The 27976-nt window shown below is 45.8% G+C and overlaps 1 protein-coding gene across 1 annotated transcript; it reads right to left on the bottom strand.

The window, feature by feature from the left end:
- Positions 1–669: 669 nt before the first annotated feature.
- On the bottom strand, positions 670–27895 carry Fam160b1 (family with sequence similarity 160 member B1). The gene is made up of 17 exons (XM_028775806.1): positions 27797–27895; positions 20675–20753; positions 17824–17993; positions 16066–16170; positions 15711–15833; positions 10876–11160; positions 10538–10734; positions 8849–8963; positions 8462–8538; positions 8192–8384; positions 7660–7829; positions 7201–7341; positions 6311–6401; positions 5239–5382; positions 4341–4481; positions 3750–3853; positions 670–3661 (listed from the first exon to the last, which is right to left on the bottom strand). The coding sequence occupies exons 1-17, from the start codon at positions 27839–27841 to the stop codon at positions 3556–3558; spliced, it is 2286 nt and encodes a 761-aa protein (XP_028631639.1). The 5' UTR covers positions 27842–27895; the 3' UTR covers positions 670–3555.
- Positions 27896–27976: the final 81 nt, after the last annotated feature.

Genomic DNA, 27976 nt, shown 5'->3' with positions numbered 1-27976 from the left:
AATTTTACGGTTGGTGCACAGCGTAAGAAACTGTGTTAAAGGGTCGCAGTGTTAGGAAGGCTGAGGACCACTGACTAAGAACATGACTCTCAAGGAAGGAACTGAAAATATCACATTAAACTGACCCAGGGGAACGGTGGGTGCCGAGCTCTCCCACAGATAGCACGTGACGTTCTCCCTATGAAGGGAAACCGCAGGACTCAATGGCTGTAGTGTCCTTTTGATTGCTAGGGTGAAGAGAATCGCTGTCTCCAGATATGATGACACCTGGGAACCTGCACAACACAGACCTGTCAACACTCCTCAATCTCCCCAAGGAGCCACGTGGACAGCTGGTGGGTCACTTCCTTCAGGGGTGTAGCCTCTGCTAAGGTGCAGTAAAAGTTACACCTTCACATGTTCGTGCCAGCAAGTCTAACCTTAGTGGATCAAAACGGCACAAAACCCAGGAGGGTTGTGTTGGGAAGAAAGTGTCAGCCAGTCGGCAGGGAATGAGACAAGGTAGTGGGTTGAAAAGTGACCGAGTACATTGTATCCATGGGAAGCTGTCAAGGCTATATATTACATTGTATCCATGGGAAGCAGTCAAGGCTAAGAAGAATCACAATCTCATGCTTAGCAGTGTGTGAAACGTTTTCAGTTAGAATTCTACAGAAATATAAGACAATATTTGGTTTAAGTTACATCGATTTATTTTCTTAATTTCCCTCTTCGTCCTGCATGCACTGTTAGCATAGTAGCTGAAGCTGATCCCCGCCTGCCTGGAGGGGACAGTAGGCACACAGTCACCTCAAGAGCTTCCTCATCAGTGGTCCAGGAATCCAGACCTTCAGAACACTGCTAGTGACCTACATAGTGCTAGTGGAAAAATACGCCAAATATCCTGTTTAATGTAAACAAGGCAGGAGGCCAACAGAGTATCAGTGACAGTATCTTACAGGGCCCGGAAGGTGATTATCTAAGTGTTACGATGACATGCATATTTTACTTTATTGTTCAACCCAAAATGTAAAATTACAATAGGTTGTGGTTTGGCATTTCACCGTAACTTCTTCTGTTACACCGTAACCTTCATAATTCAATGGTAACTATATAGTAATGTAATAACTTATGGAGACATTACCAGAAAAATGTGAATTAGTTCTATAATTTGTGCCCTGTAAAATTAAATGTAACAATCTTTACATTAGCAACAGTGTAAGCAAGCTATAAGGATTTTGGTCCTTTTATAGATAGATATATATATATACACATATACACATGTTTATATACACACATGTACACACAATAATATACAGTTAGGCTGAAAGCTGTGAATCCACCCACAGTTTCATATTGCACAGATATCTTATGAGAACATTACACACTTATGTGAGCATTACAATAAAGACTGGCGAAGACAAATCTGATTTTGTCAAGTGAAAAATGGCTCATTACTGAAAATAAACCAAAGACTACATTGTTAGAAAGTTGAAAAAAAAATGTGCATGCTTCCTTCTTATTTATACAAACATGAAGCAGGCTGGAATTCAGTTTGGAACTCAGCAATGGCAACCACTTGCTAAGGTGGTACTTCCTACCCAACACAGTCAGTAGAAATCCTCGAATCTCTGAGACTGTGAGAAAAACCTTAGATGTGGCTCGTGGTTTCCTTAAATCAACTCAAACTCAGTTCCGTGACTTGTGCTGACTCTGGGTCTGAATTAAATATGAAAAAAGAAATTAACCTTGGAAGAGAAACAGGCTATTGCTAGCTGGCTACAGGGCAAGGTCATCATGACTGTGCAGGAAAAGCGCATGTCCTCGGGGGCAGCAAACACCCAGAGGTAAAGCTTTGCCGAGCTCAACACGTGGCTTACCATAGGTCCAGCTGTGAGTCGAGGGATGAGTATTTGGTCTGGAGCTCACCTACTGGTACCCACAGAGCATTGTGAGAGCATTAAGAGACACCTGATACCTCTCAATGCCTTATCTCAAATCCACTATCCAAGTAGACAGTAGCAACATCCGAAGATGGGGGAGCTGTGGGGATTCTTACAGAAACTAGTCAACAAATACAACAAAGGGAACCACTGCTTAACGCTCAGAGCCATGGAAGGGAGGCCACGAAGGGAACCGCTGCCTCTCTCCCGCTCTGGTTCGCGTATGGTCTGTCTTAACGGATTTCTTGAAGGAACAGAGAAAGGTTCGCAGCGTGTTAGAAACATAGAGTAGTTTTGTTATTTTTCACAATGATTAACATTCTGGTATTTTGTTCCTAAGTAGCAAAACTGAGCTATAAAATGAATCTGAAACACTAGTAAAACAAGACTGAGCAAAGTGTCAAACAAGCTCTGAGCCATGGAGTAACACCCCCAGCTGGTGACTGCCTCCTACCGTCTGTCTCCCCCAGTGGCCGGTGAAGAGCAAAGTGCGGCTGTTTAACACTTCAGTAAGGACACCGGCTCCAGAACCACAGCTGAGTGACTGGCATCAGTCACCTAAAGACTGGACAGACAAGGGGACAAGGTGTCCCTGTGTCCTGCAGCTGTAACCTGCACCTTGGCTGATGGAGACATCCCTGCATCCGTACCACTCACACGCTCTGTTTCCTTACATCATTTAAGGTGTAAACTGAACATGAAGAGACTTTAAAAAAAAGATCTCTTTAGAATCACGTAAGACAAAAGACCGAACCTAATAAAGAGAACGGTGAACACTGAGAGGCCCTCGGCACGCCGACTGCTGCTCCAGAGCCAGGTCCCGCTAACGCTGCCACGCACGTCAGTACGGACGTCAGTCATAAAGCAAGTTCATAAAGCAACTTTTAGAGAGGAAATGGAGGGGTCTCAACCCGGCATGTGTTAATTAGCTTAAAAAAATACTATTTTAGCAAACACTACCAATGGTGAGCATAAACCCAATGCTGTTGCAAAAATGACAGCTTTAAATAAACTGGGAGCCACGCATGAAAATCCACCACGGATATGGCTGTGCACAAAAGAGTAAAAGAACATTTCTTTAAAAATATATATAATATATTAAGAATTTCTTTGTCATATTAAATTGTTATTCTTACAAAAGCTGAAGGAGTCGACACTGTCTGCATGCAGACTCTCCTCCAGATCCCTGTGATGGTATCTCAGCGGCGTTTCCCTCATTCAGTTTTCCTAAATATTTTGTATGATAAGAATCTCGACCTTAAAAAGTTATAAAATTAGTGATTTTTTTTGCTGCTTATTAATACAAAAGAATATAAGCATTTGAGTCCCAGAGAATGTCAAAATGCTTTGCTGCCTAAAACGATATTAAGAGAAGAGAAATATCAGCCGAGTCCTGACATCACAAGTTCCGCAGCTTCTCAGTCACTGGAGACTCCATCTCCTCAAGTTTGATTGTTTTCTGGGTTTGAACAATGTGCAATCATACAGAGAATCATCATGGCAGAGCAAGTGGAAGCAACGCCAGGCCTCACTGAGAGCAGTCACGCAGTGGATTCTTAACGTTCTGTGCAGTTGACTCGATACTTCATTTACAAGGCTTTTTATCCTCTCGTGGCCGAGTGGCTTGGGCTCTTCACGGCGTGGCCGAAGCGTGGTACTTAACAAAGGCAATGGCTGCCAGCTCCTTGCAGAACTCCTCTAACACAATCACACCCTCCAGCAGCGTGATGTGGTCAACACTGGAGAGAGCAGACAGAAAATCAGAATGACAGTGCAACCCCGAGATGGGAGGAATTTCCAGATAAAGTCTACAAAACTCTGACTCACATGGGGCCTTCGGGCTCCAGGCCAAGCAGCCGCTTTCTGACTAGGAGAAGCTTGGGGGTGAAGTCTTGAATTCGCTGAATCCGAACCATCAGATCACCAACAACCTGCGTAGAAGTGAGGAATTCAGCTCCACAGGGGCACTTGCTGAGATACCTTCCTTCCCAGTCACCGCATCTATGACCAACTTCTATTTAATCTTCAAAATTAAATGTCAGGGCTAGGGAGGCGGCTCTGTGGGCGCCAGGCTTGCTGTGTCAGCATGAAGACCTGAGCTCGGACCCCCAGGACCCCCAGATGAAGCTGGAAGCAGTGGTGTGTATCTGCAAACCCAGCACTGATGGGGAGACAGGACAGGCCCGGGGGCTCACGCCAGCCCTTTGCAAAAGCAAGTGCTCTTAAGCCCTGAAGCATCTCTCTGGCCCATGTTTTAATGACTTCAACGAATTCCTGTAGCTCTATAATGGTTCAGAATGCAGAGCAATTATCTACAAGCAGGAGCTGTGTCTTACTTTATACTAGCTACACATAAGGAGGTGAGGATGCCGATCACAAGCTGACTGGTCTCAGAGAACAGAGCATCAGTGAACTCACCCTGACAATCACAGAGAAGAGAGACCTACAGCCAGAGGCCAGGTTCACGTAGGGATCCAGAAGGTACTCGTGTGTGTGCGGATGAGGGAACAGGGAGAGTCTGGACAACACCGAGGTCACCTGCAGATTCACGTCGTACGGCTGTGAGGAAGAAGAGCAGATACGCTCATGTCCTGTACTTCCACTGCCCCCGCCCACGGTGCTGAGACTTAAAACAGGGAGCAGGCATGGATACCCACAGAGAGACAGCTTCCTAGGGCAGGCAGGCCATCACAACCCACCAGTGTGTCAGGTACAGCTCTGACCATGAACCACGGAGGACGTACCGAACCCAAAGTCCTAACAAAAAACTATCTGAACTTTTCAACACAGTAATATAATTTTAGGCCTACTTTCCATAACTCAACATGTAAATATAGCTCCTTAGACGCCTCTTGCACATAGGATCACAAGGTTCTGTAACTTGGCTGTTCACTGCTGCCTGCTGGTCCTAGAGCCAGCGCTAGAGAGGACGGTGCAGCTCTGAACTTCTCCTGGAGCCACTCACCCAGGCTAGCTCTCTTCTCCCCAGCAGCCACAGGAAACTGGTGGGCTTAAAGCTAACTGCCTAGAAGAGAGGCAAGTCACCCCTTTTCAAAATCTTGCCTTAAGACAAAGGAAAGGAAACCTGAAGTCCCAAAAAGGGAGAGCTTAAAAGTATATTTTCCTACTTGTAAGGATTGGCGACAGAATACACACACACACACACACACACACACACACACACACACACACACACCCCTCCTTCTTCAAGAGCCAGCCCATTGACCAGCCACTCACGACCTATGGACAGTCATCTATCAGAAACACAATCTATCAAACACAATTGTATGAAAATCAGGATCTTCCAATGTATTACCTGATCAAGAATTCTTCCCATTCTGTCAAATAAAACTTTCAAAAAATGTCCTTCAAAGAAGGCTGCTTCTAAGTCGCACTTCTCCAGGGGCTTGGGGGTGCCAGGCCACTCCCACCGTAAGCAGACCGCACAGTAGTCTCGGAACTACGAGGCAAGCATTTGGAGCGTTAAAGAGCAGTGAGAAACTAGCCGAGATGAAACAGACCGCCCTCAGATCTGGACTGTCAGGGCGCCTGGGCGCAGGGATGGGGAGTGTTACAATGAGCCATCGAGGCTGGTGGGGAAAGGGTGCATCTGACTTAGAGAAGTCACCCCTTCAGGGCTTGCAGTGGTCCTTGATTGACTCTTTCAGCCATTATGGCAGACGTGAAGAATGTCTGGTTCAGAACCAAAGTCTCATGTAAGGTGCTACATGTATCATTACATGTAAAGGGTGGATGATGCCTGTTACCAAGCAAGCTTGGTGTTCTTAGAACATACAGACATTGGGCCTCTCACTGTAAAAGGATGGAACACTGCTCTCCAAGGGGAGAACCACAGGCCAGTGCTGATCCTCAGTCTTGTGACCATGACCAGTGGTAAGAACAAAAACAGGGGAGTTGGCTCTCCCAGCCCTCATAGCGTGACTACGCAGTTTCATATTGGCCAGGTCTAACAATGAAATAACTGTGGGTTTTTTTTTTCTGTTTTCATTTTTCTAGTAATTCGCTATTCATTGTTTTTAATGAAGTGTTAGCATATGATAGAGTGAAAACAAAAACTAGTCCTTGAGAGCCAGGTATGGTGGCACACATCTGCGATCCTGGCACCTGGGAGACTCACACAGGCGCTCCAGGACATAAGCAAACTCAAGGCATCACGGGAACCGGAGACCTCGAACCACGAAAGAGTGAATGAATGAATGAACAAGTGGTGCCTGCAAACTCATGTCTCATTTCCAGGTGAACCTATACCTTTCTCTGGAGTAAGGGTTGCTGGCAACTGGGCAGAGTAGTGTACATGGGGTGGGGGGTGACACATGCGTGTGCATTTACACCCCCAGACTCCCAAGTCAGGTGGCCATGCCACTTACCTGCCTGTGAGCGTCTCGGAGGTAGGTGTCGTAGCCGGTGCCCTCGACATGGTAGGAGGACTTTGCTTCATCTGGCACTAGACAGAGGAAACTGAAGGGAAGGGTCATGGTGAGCACAGGCGCTGCATGGCAGCACCATACACACCACGAGAGGAATTACACGCAAGCTTAACCGGTAACGAGTGCAAGGGGAACTTAAAAATCAAAGTACATGGCAGGTTTTGATAAATGGCAGGTCTGCTCTCAGATTAAGTTTTTATTAAAAAGTAGCTAATTCTGTATGTAACACAAATAAACCTAAAAAGACTTTATTTATTAATTTATTATTTTCTTTACTTATTAATCTTAAGAACTGTAAGTAACTGAACCTGAGATAATTTTTTAGACTATAATTTCACATTTGAGCCAAATGCCATTTTTTTAAATGCCTCTTGCCAGAACCAGGCAATGAGAGTTAAAGCAAAGATACAAGAGAAAACTGTCATGAAAAGATACTTTAAAAAAAAAATGTAAAAACACGGATTGAGAAATGAGCAGTTTGTCACTGTTTCTCTAGCTAGGAACTATGTAGCGTTCAGTCACCGAGAGCTAACTTCTTAGCCCTTACTTCTGTCTCAGTTCCTTTTCCCTTCCCTCTGTCTCGGTGCAGGCTGGCCTCAGAAGCTTCTTATGGAGACCAGCCAGTGCTCTCAACAGAAATTACTTCTCTATGAATACTGTCTTTTCTCCTTGTATCAACTGTTGTCCCCAGATGTCTGTCCCCAGCTCCATAATCAAGACAAAATCCCTGGCAGCCCCTGCATTCACAGGGTACTCCTGTGACAACCAAAGGGCAGAGCAGCCTGGCTCAGAACACGTGACACATTCAGGCCAATCACACAGCGGCTCACCTGTTGACGACTTTATGCACTTCCGTCTTGCCATCATTTCTGGGATGGTCTGGGCTGGCGCGGGGTGAGCAGACCCACTCTTGGTTCGGCAGAGTGTTATCTGGTGAAATGTCAGTAAATAATGGATCTTCCTCCAGATCGCTAAGTTTAATTTAATGATGTATAAAAAACAACATTTATTATGATATTTTCTAAACCAAAAGATTCTCTGCTAGTTTCTGAGATATATTACGTAATTTTTCTAATACAAAGAAAGAAGGGCTAATGTATTTAATATGCAAACTACCATTTTACATTAACAATCTCAAGAGTTCACTACTACTTTTGCTAAAGCTCAAAGAATATTTAGCACCTGCCCTTTACGAGGAGGTGGGTGACCTGCTGGAGGCGTTGTTTAATGCACCTGTGGAGAACCCATGTCCTGGCTGGGGAGACGCCACCCACAGAGCAGACACTTACACGGCTCCTGCTATCAGCCCGTTCTCCACCACGTCCTTGTCTTCCGGGCATAAAGGTTTGTACTCTGTATAGTTTCTTTCTTCAAGATTCCTTAGGACCAGGTTGTACAGAATGTGCTCGTTGGGTTTTTGCAGGAGATGCTCAAACATCCTCAAGGTCATTATGCTGATCTGAAACCAAGTCAACGGAAGCTGAGGGGACGCCTTCAAGTCAGGTGCCCTCCGCAAGTCAGACCGCCAGGTGTTAGAGCCACATAAAAGAGACTCGTTTGGACGGTCACAAGCAGAGGCCATTGAGGTGGCTTTCTGGGTAACAGTACACGACACCAAGCCTGACTTACCTGAGTTCGATCCTGGGGACACACACATGGTGGACAGGGAAAATTTGACCTCTACATGTTCACTGAGACACATGTGCCACCACCCCTCCAATCCCCAGCCCCTCCCCTCACCAGCACCTGCCCCGCTTGCCATCACAAAATAAATCACAAAAACATTACAATCTAAGTCCAGCACAGTCGAGCACGGCTTACCTCATCAGATATGTGATCGCAATGTTCAATTAACCTATGCCTTAGAGGATGTCTGCTAATTTCTGACAGAGTCTCTGGCTCCCTCTGCTCTCCGAGGATGAAGACCACCATTTCCTGAAGCAGGACGTCTGAGGTCACTTGCCGAACAATGCGGTGCAGCAAAGCCGTGGATGTCAGAATCCCCATCTCAGAGCTGGAAGGAGCAGACAGGGGGTCAGCGGGCAGAAATGACACACCATGGCTAGTTCTGCAAGGTGAGAGGACACTCACGTCTGCATCAGCTGGGGTTCCATGACACCAACGAAGAACCTTTCATGGATGGCTTTGGCGAGAGCAACAGCAGCAGTCTAGAACACACGGTGAACACCAACAAGTTGACTTGGGCCTAAAGACAATGAACTCTCACTATACATCAGTGCCACGTGGAGCTGGGGACCGGCTGGGTCCTGTGCAAGAGCAGTTATTTGCTGCTGTGCCACCCCACTCCCCTCAAAACTAAGAACAGACAAAGATCCCAGTAACATCTCTTCAAAGCAGGTGTCAAGGGAGTGTTTACAGGCACTGCGTTGAATACTTAAGGCACAATCAAGATGCTTTTGGATTCAAGTTTTACTTCATAAACATAAAAACTATCAATAAACAACAAAGAATTTAAACCTTTTGTGCCTCCTTGATGAGCTGGTCACAATAATCAAACCAGGAAAGAAATGAAATTAAGGCCCGCTTCCCCGGGAACGCTGACGCGTCTTCTTTATGGCTGTAGGAGTCCAACCTGTGTGACACAAAGAACGATCTGAGGCTGTGCAAGCGTGGACACAGGGAAAGAAGGCCCCTGAGCAAGTTCATTCAATACCCAGAGCAGCACTGGATACCAATCAGAAGTGATTTATAGGAGACACAGATAAGAGGTGTCTCTTCAAATAAAAGCCATAAATCAGTTCGCTCCTTAAGTGGGAGGAAGCTAATGCAGAGAACCATTCAGCCGGCAGGGCTTGACCAAAATACCAGCTGAGACAGTGGAGGAGCAGGAACGGAACGGAAGGTCTGCGAAGGGCAGGCTCCCTCTGCCCTAACCTGCAACTCACTCATGACCTTAAGCAAAACACAGTGTGGCTGCCTGTGGGACATAAGCAAAACACAGTGTGGCAATCTTCAGAGAAAATGGCAAAAGGTAAATAGATTAAAATATTGGGCTGGACTCAATGGGTTTAAAGCAGAAGGGGCTGCTGAGTGGGTGGGGATGGAGGCAGGGTGGATCTCAGAGGAGCTGGGAGAGGTATGAATATGACCAGAATGCAATAGGAAAGTCTCAAACAATTCATATAAATATTCAACTCTTAAGAAAATATTTGGCTGCTGATAGGTGGCAAGTTTGTGCATAGTTCTTAATGTTGCTTTTATTTTAAAATAATTTATAAAAGTTATGCAAAATTCATATTCTCTTAAAGATTTTTATTTTTAGTGTGTGCAATGTGTGTATGTGTATAGAAATGTGCGTGTGTGTAGAAATGTATGTGTGCATATACGTGTGTACAAATGTGTGTGCCTGTGTGACTGTATGGAAATGTGCATGTGTGTGAGTGTGTGTGCGAGTGCGTGTGTGATGCGTGTGACTCTGTGCACATAGAAATATACATGTGTGTGCATGCGCATGTGTGCAGGCATGTGTAGGACTGTGTGTAAGCACAAGCTCCCACTGAAGCTAGAAGAGTGGGTCCCTGGGTCCCTGGCGGTTGTGCGCTCCCCCGTGTGGCTGTGGGAACCAAACCCTGGGCTTCTGCAAGAACAGTATGCACTCTGAACTGTGAGTCGCCTCTCTAGGCCACAAGTCCTATTTCCTAATAAGAACAGAGTGAGCTTGAGATCTCAGCAGAATAGAGGGATGGAAGCATGACACAGGAGAGTCCACAGCACGGCACAGGACACCTCAGCCTGCTCAGGAGCAAGGACAGTCTTTCCTGGGCAAGGGATGCCTGAGGCAAAGCCAAGTGCATCTGAGCTGGAGGCTAGCCTGACCTACAAAGCAAGTCCCAGGCCAGCCAAATCAACAGAGTGAGACCCTGTCTTTTAAGTCTTCTGTTGTTAACAAAATGAGCAGTTATTGATCTTAACATAAATCCCACAGTGGGCAAAATAAAAGGAGCCAGACTCTGTAGTCCTGGGCTGTCCCCACAGCATTCTGTCAGCACTAAGTGACTGAATATGAGAATATCCCACTCACTGATGCCTGGTAGTACCACATTTTCAAAACCAAACAGTCCGGTCACTGGAAAAGAGACGTGGACTTTGAGATGCAGGCATAGTGTCTCAAGCTGTCCCCTCCAGAACACAGAACGAACAGCTTACCCCCAGTTAACTGCCTCCACGGTTTCAATGTCTAAGGGATCCACTGACTGAGGTAGGGCCTTGTACAGGGAGGTGAGTCTGCCGGTCAGCAGCTCACAGAGGCAGGCACTCTGAGCGAGGCACTTGGCAGCCGCAGGCTCCGGCAGGCTCACCAAGAGCATCAAGCCCTCGCAGGCTTTCACAGCTATCCGGCCGTCCTGAGAAAGAACACACACAGTACTTCTGGAATTCAACATGAAAGGGTTCAGTGTTTTTCATTAAAGGAAGAAGAAATGTGTTTCTACTTTAAGATACATATTATTGCAATCAGGTGTGGGGGAAGTAAGAAGCCGACTTACGGGACTTCTTGTCAGGTTCAACAAAGAATTCACTAAGTTGTAATCCTGGTTTGGCCGGATGGCAGAGGCCTCTGGCAGTGAGGTGACATTGAGGTCATCCAGACTTGCAGACAGTTCATCCATCTGGTGAGTGGGCTCATCCTCCGACTCCATGTGCTCCACCCCAGTAGCACCTGACAGCTCCTGGGGCTGGCTGACGTCTCCTGACACGGGGTCTTGAACTTTTGGGCCTTCCTCTGAGATGACACTCAGAGCTCCTTTGGATGTCAGGGACTTCAACTTGTTCTGAAAAGAAGTGTGTATCTGAGGGTCACGTTCAGAACAGAGATCACGCTCCATGGCTACCACCTCAAATGAACAAAACCCAGCAATCACATGGGAGTGGCCTCCCTTCTCCCTGTCTTCTCTGGCCATGTGCTGGGAACCATGACCTGGGCCTCACTCAGCTAGACAAGCTCTCTGTCCACCTCTGAGCGTCATCTCTGGGGGAGGGGGCGGGGTAGCCACAGTGCTGGATATTGAATGCATGGCCTCACACAGGCTTGACGCTGAGCTACACTTTCAATTTCTACTTTGAAATAGGGCCTTATTTAGTTGCTCAGGTTAACCTTGAACCTATCTTGTAGTCCAGGCAGGTCCTAAAATGGCAATCCTCCTGCCTCAGCCTTCTAAGTAGCATCTCTAACAGACCTCTGCCATCATGCCCAGCTTGGATTTCTCTATGATTAGTGTGCCCCGTGCCTAATGGAAGTGGTGGTCAGTGTTACATGAAATGAAAACATACAGACTTAAGCCACCTTTGAATGTGCCATCAGTGTGACATGAAATGAAAACATACAGACTTAAGCCGTCTTTGAATGTGCCGTCAGTGTGACACAAAATGAAAACATACAGACTTAAGCCATCTTTCAATGTGCCGTCACAGTCACACGGCTGTCACTGACCCTCCACACTGAACACACATTTTACACTGACCGGGCAATGACGGTATCAGGGATTACTATCTGACTACTGTAAAGCACCAGTACTGGCAGATACTGTTATTCCCGGTCCTTCATCCCAATGTTAATCCTGTTAAGGTCATGTGGGAGGGCCCAAAACTCAAAAGTTCAAAGGTTGACGCATTAGACTTGAGGTTTTCACAAAAGCCTCAGACTTTCTTCAGTTTGTCAGAGATTTTTCTGACTGTTTTTCCTTATAGCTCTGCTTAGGAAAACACAAGAAACTCCCCGGAGGACATTTTTATCTGTCGAGGATACAATATGCTTGCCTGATCCTCATATCCAAACACAAAGAGATTCTTAACTGGAGCAAATCATTAGCTTCCTATCTGACATGAGAACAGAAATCAAAACTATTTCACAAGGTGAAGTTCACTGGAAGCCAGACTCTCCAAAGGGCTCACCACAGGGAAGACCAATCCATTTAAAGGCCTAGTCCCCTAGCAATGGTTAGAAACATTGCCACTGCTGTATCACCAGGCCAGTCTTGAGCCAGATGAGCTCATGGCATACAATCCAAACAACTCTGTGTAGTGAACAACTTGCCAATTTCCTACACAACCCACAGAATATCATACTTTATAAAAGAGAGACACTTGGGCCCGTGAGATGGCTCAGAGTAAAGGCATTTGCTGTAAGCCGTATGATCTAACTTTGATCCCCACGAGCCACAGTGGAGCAAATCCACTCCCACAAGTTGTCCTCTGACCGCCACACACACCACAGCTTTCGCCTGCCACACATGCACCAAATACACAGTTTAATTATAAAGAAAGCAAACGCAGCATTTTCCTCTCAGTCTCTAATTCTGTCAGAACTGCTGTGTCCAAGAAGAGGGCTGAGGGAAGGCCGCTCGTTAGGCTGCCATCATGGTCTTCTGTGAGGCCTGACAGGACAGACGCCTGGGACTACAGACCGAGAACATGGAGGCAGAGCAGGGAATCTTCATTCAGAAAGCGCTTAGGTGATGAACTGTGGCCATGTTGCTTGTGTTCCCTTTTTGATGGATCTTACTGGTGCAACGCATTTGTGCAGATAACTCCTGACAACACATTTGTGCAGGTAACTCTGAACTTCTTAAACCTAGACTTCTCTCCAAACAACAGACCTGTGGCAATGGCATCAGATACCAGAACTTACACCAACGTGGGCATCAGGACAGCTCCAGGTATGGAGAACTGAAATACCATCATCCCTTCAAAGCAGGCTCTGGGTTGCCCTGCTTGCCCCAGCACTAGTGTCGCTTCTCTGGATCCCACACATCCCAGTGGCCTTCCCCTGTATCCTGCACACGAGCATCCTACAGCACACCGAGCCTGCCACGGCTCTTCAGTCTAGGCCCACCTCTGCTCAACCACTCCCCACCACGTCTTTCCCTAAAGGAACCCACTCTAAAATGCTGCTTGAAATGTCAGGTATTAAGGCCCAGATCTGACCACATAATAACAATCCTTGCTCAAAATTCATCGGTGGCTCCAAGTGACAAGAACACACATGAGCCATTCATAGCCATAGCCAGTCCCAGCATGTCTGTCTGTCTGTCCGTCCTGACTGTCTTGCTGCTTCCTGCTCGTGGTCGTTCCTTCTGCTCATTCATCTCTCCAGGCTCATCTGGAAGATGACCTTGTCCAGGAAGGCTTTCTGATGACCCCGAGCAGATGTAATCTCTCCATCCTAAGGATACTTCTCCAGTTTCTTTTGCATCCTTTTTCTTTGCATTCTCAGCTTGCTTCACCTACATCACCTGAACGCCTGTCTTACCCTCTTTGTCTGAAGGGCAACAGCTGACTCTTACTCTCCCACCATGGGCACTGAACACAGCAGATGCCAGTTACAGGGACAGATTTTAAGGGTGCACGCTGGAGAGCTGCAAGGCGCAGTGGACAGTAACGACCGTTACCGTCTGTAATAAAGTGATAAAGCCCTGCCTCCCACAAGCTGTCAGTCAGCAAGGATAAGTCAAGCAGTTGTGTTAGCTATGAGAAGCTGTGGACACACAGTGACCGGTGAGGCAGAATCATGGACCACAGGATGCAAAGTGACCAACAGGAGGGATAGAGGCAAGTTAGCAATCCTGACACTCGGAGGCTGTGATGACTGCAGTGAAGAGTATTCATGGGTGATGTCTGAATAAAACAGACATGTGTTTCCTGTGTAAATGGTTCTCTAAAGGCAGCTGTGTCACGGGCATCTCACGACTGACAACATAGGAGCCTGCGGATTTTCTGGTTTTTTGGTCGATGTAATCCATGAGACAAGTTTCAGAGATTTTCAGATAAGTTTAGGGTTAAATCCATGTATTTAAAGTACTAAGTGTCTAAGAAAACAGTAGAAAGAAGAAAAAAAAAACTTTGCAAAGAAAACCCCAGCCAAGAGTAGTGTCCACACTTCTGAGCCCAGACAACACTGAGAATTCTAGGCCAGCTAGGACTACAGAATGAACTCCTGTCTCAAAAAAAGAAAACCAGCCAGGCACGGAGGCAGAGGTAAAAAGATCTCCCCAAACTAAAGGCTGCCTGGTCCATGCAGCAATTCTGGGACAGCCTGGGCCCACATAGTGAGATCCTGTCTCAAAACACAAGCAAGGTAAAGAAATTTCACACACAGCTAAACTAACTTTTTGTTATACATAAAGAATAAAAGAACTGTCATGCAGCCAAAGTAACGTCTTTAGAGATGCACATTCTTGACTAACAAGGATTTTGATGCAAACTTGAAAGACAAGATAATGACTGTGAGTGTTAACAGAAATGGAGACGGGCACTTCATGGCCAGAGTACTATGCACAAAATCAAATTTATACAATTTTGCAGCTGAGCTGCCTGCCGACCGCTGGGAATGTTGCAGATAGTACCCCAAATTATTTACTCAATAACAGAAGAGAAACCAATATATTAGAATGTCAAGCTCTAAGAAACACTAAAAACCTCACAACGCCCCGAAACACTGCTGATGAACACCTGACAGCAAAGCCCCTTTCCTGAAAGTATTCCTCAGTGATCTCACCGCCAAGAAGACAGAAGGGGCTGAGGCTGGCTCAGCTGTCAGAACGCTGCCCTGCAAACATGAAGGCTTCAGCTGAGACTCTCAGTGCCTATCACAGCCACACAAGCTACAGTCCCTAAACTGGGGAGGTGGAGACTGGGGCACGCCAGCCAGCCTGTCTATCCCAACGGGTGAACCCCATGTTTGGTGAAAGAGGCTGTCACACACACGTACATGATATATAGACATATATTTTTAAAAAAGCTAAGAAGAGATTAAAGGAAAAAAAAGTGAACAAAAGCAGAAAGTAGACATGGTTTATTTTCTCCTCTTAAGCTGTAAGTATAATTCAAAATATCAATTAAAACAAGCCATGTCTTGATTATGGCTATAGAAATAGAACAAAATACTGCAGCCATACAAAAGGGGGAAAAGCTGTTGGCACCTCGAGATTCTGTTCAGCTTGCCTACCTCTGCGTCTGCCGTCCTTCCCCTCCCCCTTCCCCAGTGCTGTCCTCTCAGACTTCTCCCTCTGAGCCTCCTCCCTCTGAGAGTCCTCTCTCTGAGCCTCCTTCCTGAGAGTCCTCCCTCTGAGCCTCCTCCCTCTGAGCCTCTTTCCTATGAGCCTCCTTCCTCTGAGCCTTGGCTTGATGTTCAGCCCGTCTCAGTCCTACCCTGTCTAGCTCAATTGCAGTCCTTGAAATTCTCCTTCCAAGGTGATTGCCAGTAGAAATAAACACTGATCTTAAATGAAAACTGCATCTTGTCAGCAGAACCTGCAAACCTGAATTGCTCCTGAGTGGATTTAATTTCACTTTTTATAAAGAGCTGCAGATCAGATTGACATACCTCCAGGAAAAAGTTGACCAAGTAGGGATCCTGTTTCAGCTTTGCACACACGATGCAGAGAAACTGGATCTCTTCATTCTCCGTTGGTGTTGCAAGGACCTCACCACAGAGTCGAATTAATTTCTGTCAAAAAAATTTTTCTTTAGATTTAAAATTCTCTTTTTGATGTTATAAAGTATAGAACATTACAGAGAACTATAAATATGGTGATATATAAGGAAAACCCAAACATTTGCAAATTTCCATGCTATGTTTCAATAATTTCCTTCATTATTTTACTCTTAGAAAAACAATATAAAGTTCCTTGTATACTGAAGTCAATGTGCTTTTAATCTGACGTCAGGGGAGTGGATACCTGCACAGGCCTGTGTACGTTGATGTGTGGAAGCAGGGGCTGCCGGATTCTTCCCAGAAGCTTGGTGTAGAACACCAAGACCTGCTGCTTCATTCCTGGAGGACACTGGGCACAGGACAAACATAATATAAGCAAATGTTCACAGTAGGACAATCCATGTCTGTAAGTATAGTCTCCTTCAAAGACAAAGCCACTGGCCAGTTAATGATTTTGTCAGAATAAAGTTTTCCATTAACATTCACAACTGGCCTTCTAGAAACACAATCATATATCTGAGACCGTAACACGACTGTGGTCACAGCCTCAGGTGATTACACACACCACGTGAACATGTGTTATTGAGGCCAGCGCCTGCTAGGCACCATCAAGCTGGGACAGAAGCTTATGAGAACTGACTCCCTGCCAGACCGAGGGGAGATCTTATAACTTACAGCAGCAAACAAGTTATAACTGACTCACAGACACTGGTAAAAAGGAACCCTATGGCATGGACTCCTTTAAGCTAACTGCAAAGGTATTTGTACTATGAGAATTATAAAGAACATCACTAGGAAGTTCTTATAGCATGCCAGCTATTCTGCTCAAGAGCAGCAAGCCTGATGATCACTCTGGATTCAAAGTCAGGCAAGTCGTATGCACTGCGATAAAGCAGATGCCTACACCGTCATGAGATGTGTGCACCCGAGGATCATCACAGAAACGCTACCCGGAGTCAGCCTAAAATATAATCTCCAGCACAACGACATTTTTAGGGTAACAACTATCTTATATTACTCGGATAAAACGTTAATATTTATCATCACTTCTATCAGAAATAAATTTACTAGCAGTACAATCACTACCATTTTGCTAAAACATCAAACTAATTGGATTTAGTGTTGTAAAATCTCTCACCACAAAGGGCAGGGACAAGGGACATAAGGATATGGCTCTGGTCCTTAGGGGACAGGATCACTCCTTAGAAAAGAGTGCACTTAACTTAAAGGCACCTCAAAATAAACTGGGCATTACAGATTTTGTTAAAAAGAATTTGTCTTTAATATGATTTGCAACTATGTATCATTAAAATGTCTGTCATTCCCTTTAGTGTGTTACTTTACAGAGATTCACAGAACCACTGAGTTTTCGAGCTGGAGGAGGATTCTACACTCATTTCCAACTCCAGTTCAAACAATGCAGGTCATACCAGCGTGTAGCTGTGCAGTGGGCAGCATCATGGGGCCTGGGCACACTGTGGTGTCCATAGCACAAAACCAGCTGACACTTCTCAGAACTCGTCCTTGCTCTGGTGCTAAGGATGTGGCATGAATGTGAAGCTTCTGTGGTAGAAAACACTATCTATAATAATATTATATTAGATTTGCAAAGATTATTTTCAAAATTCATTAGGCCTAAAATCTGGGTAACATCCACGTGACTCCATGAATGCCAGAATAGCAATAATGTTCCCTTTTAGGATGGAACTTGTATTGCAACTCTCCCAGAGCTCTTACCCTTCTGACTGTGAACAATTCGTACTGGTTTATCTTCACAAATGTTTGCCCTGGGATTCTATGCAGCTAAGTAGGAGTGTGGTCAGACAACTGGCAGGTTCTGTGTGACTCTCTGGCACTCTCTCTGAATGCTGTAATTGCACAGGGCACATCTCCGCCCCTCCACCCCCCATCTCCACCACTGTGCCACGTGTCATTCCCATCTATATATCTGAACTGAGCACCTGGAGCGTCACCTGTGTTACACAGAGGGGCAGGGACTTACGTCGGCTTTTCCTAAGGTGTACAATGTTTCCAAGATCTTGTGATGGAGCAGATATTCCATGCATGGCCCTGTCTCTCCAGATTCCCGCTCATTTTCTTCTTGGACCAGTATGTCTAACATCTGTTCCAGGTGGGATGGGATGTTTGTATCAGTCACTGGGGCTTTATCATCTAAACAACAGAAAAATTCACCAAATATCATCAAATAAATACTGAAATGCCTTTGTAAACTTCCTATGTGCAACGACATTACCCTCCTCCCCCATCATTCCAACTCAACAGAAAAGTCTGAACCACACATATGAGGTTTGCTCCTAGTGTGGCTATCTTTGATAGAAACTGTAATCCATTCCCTAGAACATAGCTCGTCAGTGAATATTCACCCCTTATCAGTTAGAAATGGTCTCTGAAAAACAAGCTCTAGTTTCTGTCTCCTCTTGTCTGTTGTTTAAACACTCGCCGATCCTGTTCCTTGGCACACATTTCCGCTTGGGATGCCTCCTGCTTCCTACTCAGGAGCTTGAACATTTAGAGCCCAGGTCAGACCCTGCTTGTCCCAACCCCTTTCTCTCCATCCTCTCTCTACCCCCGAGACTCTGCCTGACTCAGAGCACACCTGTTCCTCACATAACTAATACACATGCTTACTTCTGCTACCAAATAGAGGAAAAAAAAATATCCTTTAACTCAAGAATGTGTGTTTCCCTAAAGCCCCAGAGAATTGGGGGGGGGGGGGGAGGATGGGATCACAAAAGCTAATAGTAATAGGTGAGTAATCTCAAAAAATACCTTTGCAGGTGAGCTGCTAAACACGCAATGTGCTGAGTGCATGCAGACTGCACATTACATGGGAAGGGCTGCCCCAGCCTTAGTTACTATAGAGCTGCACAGGATTCTTGTCTTTGAAACATGAGTCACCTGACCCCATCGGCTTGCCCATCCGTCCCTCCCACTTTTTCACTCATCCTGTGTTAAAGGATGTGTGTCTCATCTGCATATTTACTACTGGGACTGCACAACCCTCAAGACAGCAGATTGTCACACTTTAGCACACGGGGCATGTGAGGCCCACCTCAGTTCTTACGAATGATGTTGGCACAGCAAGGAATGGCCATTGCTTATGTTTGTGTGAGCTTCAGCAGCATATGACACATGCAGAGGATACTATGTAGCCTCGGAGGGCCAACAGATACATAGTTCTCTAATCCCTAAGACAATTTACCTGTATCCCCCATATTTACCCTTCTGCTCACTGGTTTAAACAGACCTGCCTATCCTGGCTGTCTCGTTGCCATGGGCAAACCATTCACCAGCCTCCCAGAGGCCAAGCCCCTGCTTGTGCACCAGCTTCTCTTTCCTACTCAATGACGATGCTTGTGAGCAAGCTTACTGGTGAACAGTCTGACTCTGGTACCTCCCTTTCCTCCCCTGGATTCTGTACACAAACCTGCTCACAATGGTGAACAGTCTGACTCTGGTACCTCCCTTTCCTCCCCTGGATTCTGTACATAAACCTGCTCACAACTCTTCTTTCTCTCCCCCCTTCTGGTTCTTTTTTTAACTGCTGGTGCTGGAACCTAACATCTAACTTTCTCCAGGCCAGTGCTCTACCACTGAGCTGTACGCCCATCCCAAAACCTTATACTTTTTGAAATAATTAAAACATCTGAGGGATACTGGGGAGATGGCTCAGTGGGTAAGGTGCCTGGCACCCAAGCATGCAGACCTGAAGTCAGATCCCTAACATCATGAAAACCCAGGTGCTGTGGTTGTGTTTGTGACCCCAGTTCTGTGGGAGGAGAAGACAGGTAGATCTCAGGAACTCACTGGCTAGTCAATCTAGTCAATCAGAGTTCAGTAAGAGACAGTGTCTCAGAAAGTACGGTGGACAGAGCCAACAAGACTGCTCAGCTGGCAAAGGTGCTTGTGTGCAGGCCTGATGACCTGAGTTCAACCCCCGGAGTGAAACAACTCCACAAAGTCGTACTCTGATCTCTCTATACTCCCCAAAGCAGGCATATTCATATGCACACATGTACAGACACACAGACACAGGCATACAGATACATATACACAAGAGGGAGGGAGAGAGAGGGAGAGAGGAAGGTGGGGAGGGAGGGAGGGAGGAAGGGAGGGGGAGGGGGAGAGAGAGAGAGAGAGAGAGAGAGAGAGAGAGAGAGAGAGATTTAAAAAGGTGAAGTACTTGAGGAAGATACCCAGTGTGGTCTTCGATCCCTCTCTCCCACCCACACACTAAAGAAGTCATAACCTCCTTTGCCAAACATTTCCCTCTCAGGTCTCTTTGTGCAACAATCCTCAGGAGAGCAATCCACACACTGTCTACACATATATACATTTGCTCCTAAACTTAATCATGGGTCATCTTTTCTCAGGCACTCAAACAGGTTTCCTCAAGAACACCAGTGAGAGGCTGAGGGATGGAGCAGTAGACAGGAACACTCGAGTCAGGGCCTCTCCAGAGGAACATGGCCAAAGGGTATCGTGGTTCCCTAGCCTGAAGTAGCCATCTGCCCACCCTACACCTCTGCATCCACTGCCACCATCCTCATCACGCCTGCTTTACTTCCCCACAGCACTTATCAGACACACTGTGTGCGTATTCTCACTTACTGGGTGCCTCCCCCATGAGCTCTATCAGGACAGGGCCCCGTGTGTAAAAGACTGACTACTCCAGTCTCCCGTGCCTAGAACAATGCCCAACACAGGGGATGCTCAAAAGCTACATTTTAAATGACCCTAAAAGACAAATCAAAGGTAAAATTGTTTAAAGTTAACAATAAAATCACTGAAAACTCATCTTAAAGCAGAACTTAGGCATGAATGCTGCTTACCTGAAGTTTCTATGTAGTAATGGGTAATTGCCTTCCAGTGATAAACAAAATCTTCTTGTAACGGAAGAGATGGTGCAAGCTACACAAACACAAAAGACCAGACTTAGAGGGCGGCATTAAAGGCTCCTGAAAACTTCAATATTACACTTGTCCGTGATGCAAGAGAAGTATCAAAATAAAGGGGAAACTTGATTTTATGTCAAATATCAAATAAACCAAAATAAGTTGAATCCAAGAAAGCAGAGTGAATTATTTTTTAAAAAGCACCTTTATCAATATTATTATTAAACTATAGCATTGACCTTTCCCCCTCTTCTGTTATCACATGGCTTCAAAAGTTACAAAACCAAACCCCCATTATTCTATGGCTGAGGTATCTGTAAAATAACATTACTGATAACCAGAGGCCTTTGTACCTGGGACTTTGGAAGGCGAAAGGGTGAAGAGTAGCTGGCAATCGCTTACGTATCAACACTACAAATAACTACACTGCCAACGTCATAATCTGATTAAAACTGTTCCCTACTTTCCACAGCATTCTGATGTAAATCTTCTCCTTTGTAAGCCTAGATCATGCAGTGATATTTTTAGCAAAATAACTACATGAACAAGACACTACACATTTGAATTCTGCAAAATGTGTCACACTGCAGGCTTTGAAATATACTTCATAAGTTTTTAGTCCATAATTATAGTCCTTAGCCATCTTGCTGCAAGCTGGCCAGCGTTGAGGAGTTCACGTTAAAGGAGGAAATGTAGGCCTGGCCACTCCTCAAACTCTTTTCCTTGAAAGAGTGAAAATGGGAGCTGGGCAGCCTTGAGCTGTCATCACCTTTGTCAGAAAGTACGGTGCTGACCCACAGTAGAATAGAGCTAGAGGTTTCTGTCCTGGGCACAATTATTTTACACTCTGACTGGGTTAACTGCCATTTCATGCTCCTCCTGTAAGCGCCAAGAATGTCCAATCCTTTGGCATTGTGACCAGATGTTGCTACCTACAAAGCTCACACTTGAGAATGCAGCAAACTGAGTATACACACACACACACACACACACACACCATGTTTTAAGTAAGACTTTGGTTTTGTGTCAGGCCGCACTCACAGCTACCTGTGGCTACAGACTGGGGATGTCTGCCAGATGACCTACTGCACTCAGGCCTCGCTTAACTGCCACCTGCTCCATGTTGACCTTTGGCTTCCCAGTTAGAAACTTTGAGGTTGACAACTCTGTCAACACAATTTCTCAACTCTTATGTAACTTACGGTTATGGTCACAGACATGTTAAGTGTCTCAATACACAGGTGCAATATGTTTATGAAAAGAAAATGGAACTGAAGAGTTTTGATCTGTCATTGGCTTCTTAAAGCCAATTCTTTCCATACTTGCCTATGTGCCCAGAACTTGAAGAAAACAGAAATGAATATTTGTTGCAGTTGTGAAAGACTTAACAGGTGGTTAAGTTTTGGGAGGACTTAGCTTTATGGAGTTAAATTTACTAACAAATGGGACAAACATAGGAGGAATTGATTCTTTCAAAGAAAGGATGTTGTTTTTAATGTAGCAACGATTTCTCCTTTTAAGCTGTTACACAGTATCCTTCCTCCAGATTTTCCCCCAGCAATACCACACACCAGATCACCAGGCTAGAGTCTCCGCGTGTGCGTGCGTGTGCGTGCGTGTGTGTGTGTGTGTGTGTGTGTGTGTGTGTGTGCTTGCCATATAATACCATCAAATCCCAAGCAGGATGACGACATTCCTTCAATGCAGGAGGGAGACAGATGAACTGTTCTGAATTGCTAATAACTCAGATGAATAACAATCTCATTCAAAAGAGAATTCTCTTACTCTTAGAGACTCCAGCAAACTTGCCTTTTTGTTAGATCATGCAGATTGCTTGTTTTACCATTGCATAAAAAATTCATCCTCTGATAGAGATGCGTGAACCAGCAGCAGGATACTATAATTTGATATTTTAGTATTTGGAGATTAATTTCTCAAAACTCTCATCCCTATAATCACCTCAAATTGCCAGGACACCTATCTGTGATTTCCTGTTTGCGTGTCTTGGACTTCCTATTCTCCTATCTGGAACCTTCTCTCTAAGAAGTTTCCCCTTCTCCATTTTGAAGCACCTGCCACACAGAGGCTCCCTCCTAGCCTTGGTGACAACTTTTAAGCTGTCTCTCCCTTAGGCTGTAACTGGACAAGGGTGAGGCCATCTTTTTCATGATGCGGACCCCTGTTTTTAACTCAGTGATGGAGTTGAGTCAGCATCAAATACTCATCCATGAAGAAATGAACGGCCACAAGTGGCTGACATTAGATAGGTAGGTGTGCAGACCAGCAGTGCATGGGTCACACACACTCACTGGCAGAACTGAAGATCAAACCTAGGGCCTGGCATAAGCAAACACTGCACCATCATCAGGCCATACCCCCAACACTCCTTTAACTTTTTACATTGTAGCAGGGTCTCACATACATTCCAGGTTGGCCTTGAACTTGAGACACTCTTGCCTCAGCTGCACACCCCACCATACCCAGCCTAAAACAGCCTGGAACTCTCACAAGAAGTTCCTGTTTTGCTCGAACGCCCAACAAAGTCTACCTGTTAGTTGACTTGCCTTAGGGAACAATTCATTTTGCTAGAAACCTGGACTCTGTCCAACATGTCCAATACACAGAGGAACCTCCATCAACAATTTGGACAAAACATTCTAGCCATCATCTCTGCTTTAAATGTCTACAAGATGCACATTTTTAAAGGATCTTTAAAATTCCCTTTTTTCCTACCCTTAACTTATTTTATCTCCACTTTGTTGTTTGTTTTTGTTTGAGACAGGGTCTCCTGTAAGTCCCAGCTGGCTTCAAACTCACTGCATAGCTGGGGCTTTCAATCCCTGACCCTCTGGCTTCCAGATTCTGAGGATTAGGATTATAGGGGTGTACAACCACATCTGGATGTCTTGCTTTGCTTTTCCTTCCTTCCTTTCATTTACTCACTTTACATCCTACTCCCTGCCCCATTCCCATTCACTTCCTCTGTCTTGCTTTCAAGACAAGGCTTTATGGAGAGCCCAGGCTTACCTGGCTCTCAGGAAGGTCAGAGACCCCCAACACCTACTTCCTCAACTTTCTTAACACCTCCCTATCTCTTCCACCTCTCTACTACCTGGCTCCAGTCTTACCATCTTAGAATCTTCCCCAACTACCCTTAAGATCTGCCCTCTTCCTCCTACACCCTCCAACTCCCGCAGCCAGGCCAAATCAACCTTTGAAGTGTTATCAACCATATAAAACTCTCCTGGGCAGCTCATTTTAACCTCTGCAGCTATCCTGTGCATAAAATCCGTAAGTTCCGTGTCAACTCAGAGGGACAGTGACTGGACTGGACCCTGCTTGTCTGACTCCAGGGCGGATCAACCCCTCGCATTCCTTATGCTATGACTGCCCAGTGTGTTCCAAGATGCAGACACACCGTGTTCCCTTAGTGTGCGGGTGCTTTCTTTCACTCTGGCTCTTAAAACTTTTGCTGAATAAGAAAGGGGCTCAAGCCGGGCTTGAAAAACAAGTCCCAAGACAGCAGTTTTCAAGAATTGGTAGCCTGGAGGCAAACTGCTAGGGAGAGGCAGAGGATCAAGGCCAGGCTGGGTTATAGCTGGGAGATGGCTCATTGGTAGAAGAAGGAGGCTTGTCTAACAGACAGGAGGCTCGGGTTCAGCCCCCAGTATGGTGGATACGGTGGGATGCTGATCCCAACAACTGTCTATTAACTATGCTTTGAAAACACTGCATTCTGAAGGATGACATCCACCGAGTTAGTTAAAACAGCCTCCGTGGAATAAAGGGGAAAGGGCCATGATGGCAGAGCTACAATGATGGCAGAGCCATGAGGATGTCTCCACAGGACCTGGCCCTCAAACTGCTAAGACAATGGAATCTAACCTTAGGACTATAGGACAGGCCTCATCAGAGTTGAGACATGTGGCAACTGGCTAACAGAACACAATTATTCCTAAGATACTTACTAACGGATTCGAGCTACCTGAGGGGAGAGCCATCCTTTCAGGAAAGAGAGGAGAGAATTACACAACAGGTCTTGGCTTTTCGTGAGTCGTGAATGTCTCTCCTAACCTCACATCGTGCCTCTCAGGTTAAGACACATTTATAAAGGTGACGATATGAAAACATCTATTTTCCCTCTTTGTAAGTAGTTAATGGCAAAACCATTTAAACGATACACACCAGGTGAGATAACACATTCTTGTAATCCCAGCTACTTGCAAAGCTGAGGCAGGAGGACTACTGAACAGTTTAGTGAGACCCTATCTCAGAGTAAGAGTTTGAAGGCTAGGTTCAGGTAAGTTAAAGCTGGATTCTGTTTAGCAGTTAAGAGAACCTGTTACCCTTAGAGAGGACCAATTCTGGTTCCAAGGAACTCAGCATCCTTCTCTGATCTCCACAGGTACACAGTACACACTCAGTTCACAAGCATGCATGCAAGCAAAACACTCATATAAATAAAATAAAGTCAATCTAAAAGGATTTTTTTTTCCATTTAAAAGGGTGTCTGACTGCCTGAGTTTGATTCCCCAGGACTGGGACAGTGAGACAGAAAAACTGACTCCAGAAAGATCTCCTCAGACTTCCACCTGATCAAGTTGTAATCACACACACTGACACAGACACACGCACGCATGCACATACACAGGTGCACACATATGCACAAAAGGTCATAATAAAAAGCCTCTGAAAAAGCCAGGGTAGAAGACTGTGGGACAGCCCTTACCTATCATTTACCAAGCCCTGGGTGAAACCCCCTGTATCAGAAACTAAACAGAAAACAAAGGATATGCCTATAACCCCAGCTCTTGGGAGTATGGGGGCAGGAAGATCAGGGGTTCAAGATCATCTCTGGCTGCATAGCAAGTTTGAGGCCTGACAGAGACCTTGACTCAAGAACAAAACAAACACAAAACTCAAACACCTCATCTAAGCTCATCTAGATGAATATACATCTGGTCAACCTTAAAAACCATTGCAAGCTGACCTGACTGAATATTGGACACTCAGATGCTGATAATATAAGGGGTTAGGACAGCACAGTTCTGAAGACACATAGAACAGAAAAGAGGTCACTTGCAGGCCTGGGGGTCCCTCCCAAGTCTGCAGAACCCTGAGGATTCTGTTTACTGGTGTGCTGGGTCAGAATGTAAAAAGAGAAAGAAAAGACCAACAAATTAAAGATCGAGAAGACAAAAGAGTCATCGAGACTGAGTAACCGAGGAACTAATCTTGGGTTATGAAAAACACTCTTCAGCTACCAGACGATGGTTGTTTATCATTGTCTGGGGAGTTCTTTCCCAGGACAATGGTGAAGGGAACGTCAAAAAATATATTCTCCAAGGGATGAGGGACCAAATCTATAATCCCAGCCCTTCTGAGATAGAGATAGTAAGTTCAAGACCAGCCTGGGCTACATGAGATCCCTCCCAATAGAGCAAAGCAGAGCCAATCAGATATCAAGAGTAGTCTAGTCCTTTCTCTTGGTAAAATGTGTGGGTGGTAATACAGCTTAGAAACCAGCACTGAGCAAATGAACTTGACATTTCCACTGGCCAGACATTTATTTATTCCTGGGACAGGGTGAACCTAGTGAGCTCCTTCTCTCTTCACAGCAAGATGGGGAAACTGGATACTACAGAGCCAGAGGCTTACTCAGGTAATCTGACAGATGCTAATGATATATGTAATTATAAAAAGATTATGAAAACTGAAAACACAGGCCTTGGAACCAAAATGAGTCTATAGACCAAAAATCCTAGCCAGGCTTAGAGACATGCCTAGAAAGTTAGACTCTGGAGGCCATTGAGGAAGTTCGAGGCCAGCCTGAGCTGAGTTCAAGTGAGTTCAAGGCCACCTTGGGGCACTGGGCAATTCTCTTATCTCAAAAAATAAAATAAAATTCAGTGGGAGTGCTTTTGTCTAGAACATGACAGGCCCCAGGACTTAATCCATATGACTTACTCCTAGTTATCTTTTAGTTATCATTATATTAGGCAATGTTCAACTTTAAAAGTTTGATGACTCTTTATAGTCTAAAGTATAATACAAAATATCAATATAAGTGTTGTTAAAATTTTTTAAAAATTATTTTACAAATGCGTTGCAGGTTGACTCCATATTAAGCAAGGAAAGTAGAGGCAGTATCTTAAAGTCCAGTTCTCTCCCCCATGTGTCCACACTCCTCAGGACACTCCACTTCTTTCTTGGTTTGATGTGTCACCAGAAGAAACAAGACAAAACAAAACCCAAGTCCCACATAGCATGTAAAAAGCAATTGCATTAAAGTTTTGCCTCCATATCTGAAATTCACAACTCTAATTCTGTTAGCCGACCCTAAAAACCACCGTGGTGTTTACGTGATCTTTTTTTTTTTTTCTTTAGAAAGTCATGCGAATTTTAAAGTGCTACTATTTGGCCATTCTCAACACGCAAAGAAAATGTCATTTAAAAAACGAACACAGTAACTTTCTTCACACAAGGTGATACTCGGTCCAAAATAAGCAAGTACAATAAAAGCAAAGGGCCGTGTTTAGCACTGGCAAGAAAGGCATTCTCTTCCTAGGTTCTAGGGTGCTGGTATGTTTGGCGGTTTGAGTTCCGTCCCTCTGTGCTGTTTAGGACCAGCCTCAAAGTAGAGCGGTTGCAGGCTGCGCCAAGGGCCTCCAGGAAGCGCATTATAGACAAGAAAAGGGAAACAGATGGTGTGAGCCGGGTGATCATGGACCCGCAAACTCCTGCAGATCGATCACCGAGGTCCGGCCGAGGTGGGCCGCCCGGCCCGAGCTAGCAGAGCCCGTACCGGTGTGGATCGGGCCCCGCGGTCCCCGTCGCTCCTCTCCCACCCGCACGAAAGCAAAAGCAAGCCCTGCCCACGGGCACCGCCGTTCTTTTGTCTTGCGCGGCGCTGGCCACGTAGCCCCGGAGGTTAACGGCCAGGAGGCCCCGGGAGCCGCCCGGTCTCCAGCGGGAGAGCAGAGGCCCCGGGGGCGCCCAGGCCTCGCCGCAGCCTCCCTCCCCGCGCCCCGCAGCCCCTCGTGCCCCACTCGGCCTCACCGCCTCCACGGCATGTTGCAGGATGGACGTGAGCTTGGAGAACATCCTGTCCCGGGACTGCAGCAGCTTCTCCCGGGACGACCTGGAGAGCTCCTCGATGCGCCGCCGCCGCCCCTGCTGCGGCTGCCCGGGCCGCTCCAGAGTGAAGGCCGGTGCGGGCGGGCCCGGGCGGGGAGCGGA

Source organism: Grammomys surdaster, unplaced genomic scaffold, assembly GCF_004785775.1.
Source record: "Grammomys surdaster isolate TR1022 unplaced genomic scaffold, NIH_TR_1.0 66, whole genome shotgun sequence".
NCBI lineage: Eukaryota > Metazoa > Chordata > Mammalia > Rodentia > Muridae > Grammomys > Grammomys surdaster.
The sequence above is the reverse complement of the archived record's forward strand: the minus strand, read 5'-3'. Positions and strand labels throughout refer to the sequence as shown.